At 56.3% G+C, this 9,671-nt stretch overlaps 1 protein-coding gene across 1 annotated transcript in view; it reads left to right on the top strand.

Annotated features, from left to right (window-relative positions):
* Window positions 1-9,671, top strand: part of HMCN2 (hemicentin 2) — a 163,971-nt gene that overhangs the window by 97,799 nt on the left and 56,501 nt on the right. The window contains exons 54-61 of the mRNA XM_011971201.1: window positions 2,251-2,364; window positions 2,749-2,936; window positions 3,584-3,680; window positions 4,468-4,629; window positions 4,779-4,892; window positions 5,641-5,843; window positions 6,527-6,608; window positions 8,525-8,656. Coding sequence (XP_011826591.1) covers window positions 2,251-2,364; window positions 2,749-2,936; window positions 3,584-3,680; window positions 4,468-4,629; window positions 4,779-4,892; window positions 5,641-5,843; window positions 6,527-6,608; window positions 8,525-8,656 — 1,092 coding nt within the window. The remainder of the gene's footprint in view (window positions 1-2,250; window positions 2,365-2,748; window positions 2,937-3,583; window positions 3,681-4,467; window positions 4,630-4,778; window positions 4,893-5,640; window positions 5,844-6,526; window positions 6,609-8,524; window positions 8,657-9,671) is intronic.

Raw genomic sequence — 9,671 nt, 5'->3', positions numbered from 1 at the left:
CCGCAACCTCCACCTCCTGGGTTCAAGCAATTCTCCTGCCTCAGCCTCCCGAGTAGCTGGGATTACAGGCATGCGCCACCACGCCTGGCTACTTTTTGCATTTTTAGTACAGATAGGGTTTTTCCATGTTGGCCAGGCTGGTCTCAAACTCCCGAACTCAGGTGATCCACCCGCCTCGGCCTCCCAACGTGCTGGGATTACAGGGGTGAGCCACCGCACTCAGCCAAGTTTTGTTTTTTTCTTTCACCATCTTAAGTGGTATTTGTTTATTTATTTAAGGTAATTTAATTTTTTTAAGTAAATCTTTTATTTTAGAATAAGTTTTTGTAGGTGATTTTTGACTTAAAAGACTCCAGGACCACGCAGGGCTTAGAAATGCCCAGCCCACCCGGCTCATGAGGGTGGTCTCTCTGTTTGAGATTTGAACTGTGTCCTGCCGGAGATGGACCAGCGGTGGGGCTGGTTTTGGGGAGAAGTGGTCAGTTGCACAGGTCTCCAATGAGCAGAATCAGACCAGGGTTTCTACTTTGGTGCTTGCAAAAAACGGAGGTGGCTGGGCACGGTGGCTCACACCTGTAATCCCAACACTTTGGGAGGCCGAGGTGGGAGGATCGCTTGAGCCCGGGTATTCAAGACCAGCCTGGGCAACACTGTGAGACCCCATCTGTACAAAATATTTTAAATCTAGCTGGGCATGGTGGCATGTACCTGTGGTCCCAGCTACTTGGGAGGCTGAAGAAGGAGGATCCCTTAAGCCCAGGAGGTCAAGGCTGCAGTGAGCCGTGATCATACCACTGCACTCCAGCCTGAGTGACAGGTCAAGACCCTATCTCAAAAAAAGAAAAAAAGAAAAGAAAAACACAAAAAAAGAAGGAGGCCTCTTGCCTATCCAGGAGTGCAACTCTTACTGAACGCTGTTAGTTCCTGTCAGAAACCTCTGGACAGACCCCTTAACCTGGCCACTGACCACTGATCCTGACCCCAAGTCCTGGGTGCACAGTAGGCTCTGTCACCTGCTGATCTCAATCAGACTCTAACCATCAGCTAATCCCAACCAATAGCTGAACCCAGACCACAGCCACCAATTGCCCCCCAGTCCTACCCACTTACCTCCAACCCTACCACTCACCTCTCACCCTGGCAACTGACGTCTAACCTCTGTTCCCTAATCCTGAGAACATAGGCGTCATGGTCACAGCTGACCTGAATTCTTACCCTGACCTTTTGCACTAACCTCAAACATCAGCTGACCCCTACAATGCCACTGCTGTCTCAATCCTGGCCATGGGGTTCTGCAGGCTCTTAACCTGGTCAAGCCACCCACAGCCCCGGGCTGGCCAGCCCCAACCTGGAAATCTGAGCATGCAGTAACCCTAACCAGGCCCCCACTGGAGACCAACTCCAGCCCCCATAGATGCCAGGCTCTGGCCTTGGCTGGCTCTTTTTTTTTTTTTTTTTCTGAGATAGAGCCTTACTCCGTTGCCCAGGCTGGAGTGCAATGGCACGATGTCAGCTCACTGCAACCTCTGCCTCCCGGGTTCAAGCGATTCTCCAGCCTCAGCCTTCTGAGTAGCTAGGATTACAGGTGTGCGCCACCACACCCAGCGAATTTTTGTATTTTTAGTAGAGATGGGGTTTCGCCATGTTGGCCAGGTTGGTCTTGAACTACTGACCTCAGGTGATCCACCCGCCTCGGCCTCCCAAAGTGCTGGGATTGTAGGCATGAGCCACCGTGCGTGGCCACTGGCTGGCTTTTGATCACAGAGTGTCCCAGGCAATGCCTCCCCTGCCCCCACCCCTACTTCTACCCCCAGCAACCACCACAGCCCCAGGAGCTGTCTCCCCTGCCTCCTGAGTCTTTGCTTAGACTCTGTCCTTGCCAAGAAGCTGGGCTCAGCACAACAGCAAAGCTGAGCCAGCAACCACTGCCGTCACACCAAACACTGCCGTGAAGGCTCAGGTTTGCCATCTGTAAGATGGGAGTGACAACAGCGTGTGCCCCACAGAGGCATTGTGGGACAGACCCAGAATGTGCCGTCCAGGGCCTGGCACACAGCAAGTGGTGGCTGTGCCCTGACTTGACTCCACTCCACGCGTGAGCTGGGCAGGACAGGCTGATTCTCTTCATTTCACAGATGAGGCAGGGGACAGTCACATGTCCCGGGTCCACTCCAGAGGAGGGAGCAGCGTCCTTGCTCTTGGGGGTGACTCTTGTGCCTGAGCTCAGGCCTCTGTCCCGTGTCCCTGCAGGAGGCCGGGTCCTGCAGATCCCCCTGGTGCGGGCGGAGGATGCCGGGAAGTACTCTTGCAAGGCATCCAACGAGGTGGGCGAGGACTGGCTGCACTACGAGCTGCTGGTGCTGAGTGAGTGGCGGGGCCTGCAGGCGGTGATTCCCGGGACTGCAGGCGCCGTAAGAGCCTCCCTCGGAAGGGGCAGAGGCAAAGTGCGCACAGTTTTGCTGTGCTCAGAGGTTGAAATTGGAGTTACAAGTTCAACCTCAAAAATCATGCAGGACTGGGCACAGGTTCCATCCAAGTCAGAAGCTTCCTGGCTGTGTGACATCGAGCAAATCGCAACCCTTTCTGTGCCCCTGATTCCTTAGCTGCGTCAGGGATTGGGAGGGCTTGGAGAGAAGGGCATGAGGATCCCAGCCGGCACCTGACACCAAGTGCCACCCTCGCCTCCACGGCCACCCCCGCCCCCAGGGACCTGTGCCGGCCCCTCAGCCTCCTCTCCCCCACCCCCAGCCCCACCTGTGATCCTGGGCGCCACAGAGGAGCTGGTGGAAGAGGTGACGGTGAATGCCAGCAGCACCGTCAGCCTGCAGTGCCCGGCCCTGGGAAACCCCGTGCCCACCATCTCGTGGCTCCAGAATGGGCTGCCTGTCTCCCCGAGCCCACGGCTGCAGGTCCTGGAGGACGGGCAAGTCTTGCAGGTCAGGGCAGCCCCCTGCACGTGCTAGGGGCAGCGGCTGCTGAGGCCCAGCACCATTTGTCTGGGAGCCAGGGAGGGGTCGTTATCTGCAAATGAGGCTCTTTGCTGGGACCCATGCTGGAGCCCAGCCAAGAATCACCTGTGAGGCGCCATGCTGGGCCAGCACAGGCCTGTGCACAGCATCCAGAGATTAAGGAGACGCCTTTCAAAGGATGCATATGAGTGCGGGACCCAGAGCCTAGCACCGCACAGAGCAGCCTTCCCCGGACCACCAGCTGGCGCATGCAGAGCCGTGCCCAGCACTCAGACATCAGGCAGCCCCCTGAGTCACTCCATGTGCAGACACAGAGCTGCAGGGACCCCAGGAGCCCCACACACACAGCATGGCCCTCCACAAGGGTGGGGGAGGCGCTTGTCACATCTGGTTTGCTACAGAGAACCACCCAACACCAACCTCACGCCCACTCCTGAGCGCCACACAAGGCCCTGGATGGAGGAGGTTCCAGGTCTCCATGAGCTGCCTGGTGCCTGCGTCCCTGGCATGGGATGGGAGGAAGGGAGGGAGTCCTCACAGTCATTCCTGAGGTGTGGGGGGTGGTGTCCAAGGGGCCTCAGGCATCACCCAGGCATGGCTCCCTGCACCCACAGGTTTCCACGGCAGAGGTGGCCGACGCCGCCAGCTACATGTGTGTGGCTGAGAACCAGGCGGGCTCCGCTGAGAAGCTCTTCACCCTCAGGGTTCAAGGTGAGCTGGGCTGAGCAGGCAGCCCCTGTGGGTTCCTTTTCCCTCCCCAGGAGTCACTGCCTTGGGGCTTCCAGTATCCTGGGCTCTGGGACCTACAATCAGAGTTGAAGGATCCCAGCCTGGCCCAGCCACATCCCGAGACAGCATTTGGGGGACCCTGATCACTACTGGGCCAACCCCAGGTGGTTTTAAGCAACTTTGGAGGTGACCAGGGAACAGCTCTTTTGAGGCGTTACACCACCATTACTGAGCACTTACTGTGTACCTGACAGGAGGCTGAGCACTTTCTCTGGGCTGACTCCTTCCAGCAGAGCTAGGTTAGCCCAGATTTGCAGCTGTGGGAGCAGACTGAGGGAGGTCGCTCTCAGAGAGGAGTAGGGGGTCTCACCGCCCTGGAGCCTGCGCTCCCAACCTCTGCGACTCATGACGTACACCGCACTGCAGTGGCTGTGAGCTCTGTCTCCAGGCGCAGGGACAGCTGTGGTCTCAGAGATGGAGGAAGACATTGTTGAGCCCTCAAGGTCATGGGCTCAAACCTGAGTTGATATCTTAGCTCTGCCACTGACCAGCTGTGTGGCCTTGGAACAGTGACTTTCCCTCTCTGATCCGCTACCCAGTGTCCTTCTGTGTAAGAGAATCATGGCAAATGGAGGTTTCTGAATTATTTGAAGTTGTGCCGAGATGAAGCCCCAGGAGCTGGGTGAGGTTCAGGGTTTCTCTCGGGCTCCGTGCTCCCCTGCTGATGTGATTCTCATGCCTTTCTCTACCGTGGTGACTGTGGGGATAGTCGCGCCACGAATCGCAGGCCTGGACTTGGAGCAGGTCACTGCCATCCTCAACAGCAGCGTCTCCCTCCCTTGCGATGTCCACGCTCACCCAAACCCCGAGGTCACATGGTACAAGGACAGCCAGGCCCTCTCCCTGGGTGAAGAAATCTTCCTCCTTCCTGGTGGGTAAACTGAGGTGTCTGGCCCAGCTCTAACGTTACATGGGGAGAGAGTTGCTCCTCTGACCTGGGACAGGGCTGTCAGTCGGGCAGGGATTTAGGACTGGGGGCTGGGCTAGAATGCTGGTGTGAGCGGCTGGCTCCCCCCACAGGTACCCACACGCTGCAGCTGGGGCGAGCACGGCTGTCGGACTCCGGGACATACATATGCGAAGCCCTCAACGCTGCCGGCCGAGACCAGAAGCTGGTGCAGCTCAGTGTTCTGGGTACGTCCATGTCTATCCCTGATTCATACCGTCCCCCTCCTTCAGTCACCCCTCAGCCCACACTCCCCGGGGAACATAGCCAGGAGAGGGCCAGGAGGCACAGGGGGAGGCTGGGACGCCCGCACGCGTCAGCTCTGAGGAGGGGGAGCAGCGGGATGGGCCCCAAGAGCCTGGCTAGGGAAGGGGCCTCCCCAAGCCTTGTGTGATCGGGGAAGCCTTTTCCACGGTGGAGCCTGTTTCAAGGCTCGTGGTCTTCAGAATCCTCTTGGGGAAAAGCTGGTCCAAGGCATCTTGAGCAAGGACTCTCTGGAATGTTCTTTCTAGCCCCAGGGCTGGTTCATTCACTTGCACGAACACCAGCCAGACACTGCGCCAGGCCCTGTGGGCTCACAGTCGTGGGGAACCGGGACTTCTACATTGGTTCACTGGAGCCACAGGGGGCTGAAGGGGTGCCCACAGAGGGGCTATAACCCAGCTGGGGCCTGCCCCCTGTAGGAAAAAGTCTGGGTGGGGGCAGGCGTCAGCATCTCCCCCATCTAGGAGGCTGAGGCTCAGAGAGGCAGGAGGCTGTCCCTGGTCACTCAGCAGGTCCTTGGCGTGCTGGCCTGGTTCTCTTCCTCCAACCCAGCACCCAGGGCTGGGTCTGCTGTGTGACCCTGGTGGGTCTCCACTGGCATTTTCCCTGTGGCTGAGTGGGGAGGGCGCGGGGACAGCCACAACACCTCACTCTGCTATCTCCTGCCCCCAGTTCCCCCTGCCTTCAGGCAGGCTCCCAGCGGCCCCCACGGTGCGGTCCTGGTTAGGGTCGGGGACAGAGCTGTCCTGAGCTGCGAGACAGATGCGCTCCCTGAGCCAACTGTGACCTGGTACAAGGATGGGCAGCCCCTTGTCCTGGCGCAGCAGACCCAGGCTCTGCAGGGTGGGCAGAGGCTGGAGATCCAGGAGGCCCAGGTGAGCAACCTTTGGGGCACGGGCAGCCATGGGCAGCTACAGGAAAGTCACCTCTCAGCCCTGGCAAGCTGTGGGGAGGAAGGTGGGGAGGACATGCGTTGCTGCCTCCTTGGCCTGTGGGACCCCAAATCGAGTTGATTAGCAGCTTCCAGGGTGGGAGACGTGGTTGGAGCTCAGGGCTCTGGAGTCACGTTCCAGACCCAGCCCTGCAGTCATGGCATGAGCCTTTCCTGCTTCAGTTTCCTTGGCATCTAGATGCTTTTATCTGGTCCGCTCTGGCTGACCGTCTGAGACTCCTGGGAGTCTGCTCTGCCCTCCTTCCCTCCCTCCCTGGTGTGGATTAGATGCTCACGGTGTTTGCTGGATAAATGTTTGCTGTTCCCCTGGAAATCCATTCCTGGTCAGGCTCCATCCCCACAGCAAGGGGGGCCTCTTCCTCCCAGCTTGGCCCAGGGAGGGAGGCCCCCAGAGCCTGTGTATTCACTGTTGAGGGGCCCTCCTGCTTCCTGAGGCTCTTGGAAAAGGCCAGAAGGTCCTGATTCCCTTTGGCTCCCCAGTCAGGACCAGCATATTTGGGAGGCCCCTGCTCTGGAAGTTTTGGGGGCCTAAATGCTTTTGGGGAGCCCTAGCACCCCACTTCCAGCTCCAGCACACAGCCCAACTGTGTGCTCTTCCTCTCTCAGGTGTCGGATAAAGGTTTATACAGCTGTAAAGTCAGCAACGTGGCTGGGGAGGCTGTGCGAACTTTCACCCTCACCGTCCAGGGTAAGCCGGGGACCAGCCTGGTCAACGTAACCATGGAGCCCCTAGCAACACCCGGGGCTGCCGAGGAGGACAAAGATAATAGCTGAACAGAGGCAGTGCTGCCAAGTGCTGAGGGCACGATGACTAGAATTTGTGTACATATCTATATCTATATCTACAGCTATAGATAGCTCTTTACTTTTGTGGAGATGGGATCTCATTCTGTTGCCCAGGCTGGTTTCGAACTCCTGGGCTCAAGCAATCCTCCTGCCTCAGCCTCCCAAAATGCTGACATTACAGGCATGAGCCACTGCGCCCAGCTAATTTCTAGAATTTGAAAGACTAGGGTTAGCAGGCTCCAAATAGAACTCTGCCAGTGACCTGCTTCATGGAGCTTAGCAGAATGACTTTGTCCCTCGGAGCCTAAGGTTTACCTTCAGTGAATGAGTCTAAAAGCAGTAGCTGCCTGCCAGGCACAGTGAACCTGGCCGATCCCATGGAAGCCACCAAAATGACAGTGTCTATAAATTGCTGGGCACAGGGCCTGGCACATGGGCACTAAGATGAAGGAGCCCTATGAGATCAGACACACAGGAGGCCATGTCACCTGCATCTTGATCCCAGGGGGGGCCTGTCCCATCCACCCAAGGAGGGAGCACAGATGCCATTTAATTGGACATGTGGCTTCAGCTGGGGTAAGAAGGAGCCTATTTACGCTGTCCAGGAAACTTGGCCAGATTTTCTGGGGCTCAGATGTCATGTTTGTTAGAATATAGACTTAGCCGTGCCACAAAGAGACCCCAAAATGTAGTTGAGTAAATGAGAGAGTTTAAGTCTTATTCAAAAGCCCAGAGGTGGGTGTCTAGGCTGGTGCGTAGCTCAGCTCCATGCGGTAGTTAAGGGACCTAGGTTCCTTCCCTCCTGTTGATCTTTCATTTCTTAGGGTATTGTGCTTGTGCATATGGTTGAAACTGGGACACGGCATCCTGTCCTGGCCCACAGGAAGCAGAAAGAACACAAGTGGTGGGCAAGCATTTATTTCCTGCAGAAGTTGCACCTGTCCCTTCTGCGTGTATTCCATTAGTGAGCGCTCAGGCAGCTGACTGCAAGGGACACTGGGAAATGTAGTTTCTGCTAGAGTGATCGTGGGTGGGCTCAGCTAAAACTCTGCCGTGCACAGTGGGAAAAACGGGCTGGGGGGACACCAGCCATCTGCCACGGATGCCAAAGCCAGTAGCCTCCCAACCAGGTGAGCGGTGGGCCTGTGCAACACTGAGCCATACGCAACACAATCGTTGAAAAGGACTGACAAGACGGAGTGCAGGGGCTCATGCCTGTAATCCCAGCACTTTGAAAGACTGAGGCAGGGCATCACTTGAGCCCAGGAGTTTGAGATCAGACTGGGCAACATAGCGAGACCCTGTATCTACAAAAAATAAAAAATAAAGTAACGAGAAAAGGACTGACACCAGGCTCGCTGCTCAAAGCTCCCAGCCTTTTCTGACGGCTACACTGATGAACAGTGGAAAGTGGGGGAATATCTGGTCCCTGAGGGCAAAGGCATTTCATCTTGAGCCTGGTTGACTCTGTTCCACTGGTGGTGGCTGCCTGGGGTGTGTGACTTCATCCTGGCAGATCAGGAGAGAGTGCTGAAATCGATTAGTGATGTCTGCCCTGGCACAGGTTAAGGACTGTGAGCCTTAAGGGTGAGTGAGCCTCCCATTTACCATCCTTGGGCTAAGTAGACCCTGCTGGAGCTTTGCTTTGTATGCTTTAAAATAGCCAGGCCCTGGTTCTATTTACATTTGTGAATGAAACATAAAATGGGAACTCCTAACTACCGGGAAGGGCTTCTTAGGCCTCCCTGATCTGCCTGAGGGGAAGGAAGTAGGGGAAGAGTCTCAGAATTCTGACAGTCTGTTTTTTTTTTCCTGCAGTGCCCCCAACATTTGAGAACCCCAAGACAGAGACAGTGAGTCAGGTGGCTGGGAGCCCCCTGGTCCTGACCTGTGATGTGTCCGGGATCCCTGCACCCACGGTCACTTGGCTGAAGGACAGGATGCCCGTGGGTAAGCACATCTGTCCTTGTCTGTTTTGCGGAAAGCATTCCTTTCTGTAATAAGATGACAGCGGAGGTGGCGGAAGGACGTTATTGATTGTTGATGATCTTGGCAAAACCAGAGACTGGCGGTGCCATGTTGGCCCTGCCCCATTTGTGTTTGAGCGAAGCGTTATTTATTGGCCCTTGGAATCCAAACACAAGGAGCATCTCCTGTGGGGGTTTGAAAGCTCCTTTGCATCCACACCCTCAATCATCTCCCATGAGACAGCAGACGTGGGCTCTCCATTGTGCAGGGTGGGCACTGAGGGCTGTGGAAAGCCCACTGGCTGACACTGGGCTCAACATTGGCCCCCAGAGCTGCTCCTTGGTGGTGACTCAGCTCTGTCCTAGCTGGGCCGTGGGTCACCCCCATCTCCCATGCAGGCCTCCCCATTCTGGCCACTGCTGTGCCCGTTGTTCCTCCACATGAGGGCAGAAGCCCCACGTGGTCTCCTGGGCCCACTGTGCCTCCCGTGCAGGCTCCACGTGGGGCAGAAAGGTCTGAAGGTGCAGCTCGGAGCTGGTCCCTTGTCTGGTGGAAATCCGTCCACAGCGGGGGCTGGTGCTGCCAGCCACCTCTCCCTGCCCCTCCATGCAATAAATGTGGCTGTGCTGGCTCCTCCAACCTGCCCCTCTCTCTCATAACAGCTTTATTGGGATATAATTCACACACTATATAATTCACCCACTGAAAACATCCAATTCAGTGATTTGTAGTACAGTCACAGAGTTGTATGACCATCACCACAATCAAATTTAGAACATTTTTATCACCAAAAGGACACCCCATACCCATTAGCAATCACTCCCTGTTTTCTCCCAATTTCTTCTTTCCCCAGAGCCAGGAAACCACAAATCTGCTTTCTGTCTCTGTGGATTGGCCTGTTACGGGCATTTCACATCAATGGCATCATAGAGTGTGTGGCCTTTTGTGTCTGGCTCCTTCCACTTAGCATGTTTTCAAGTTTCATCCATGTTGTAGC

This window comes from Mandrillus leucophaeus, unplaced genomic scaffold, assembly GCF_000951045.1.
Source record: "Mandrillus leucophaeus isolate KB7577 unplaced genomic scaffold, Mleu.le_1.0 Scaffold99, whole genome shotgun sequence".
Taxonomy (NCBI): domain Eukaryota; kingdom Metazoa; phylum Chordata; class Mammalia; order Primates; family Cercopithecidae; genus Mandrillus; species Mandrillus leucophaeus.
This window is presented reverse-complemented; position numbering and strand designations above follow the sequence as displayed.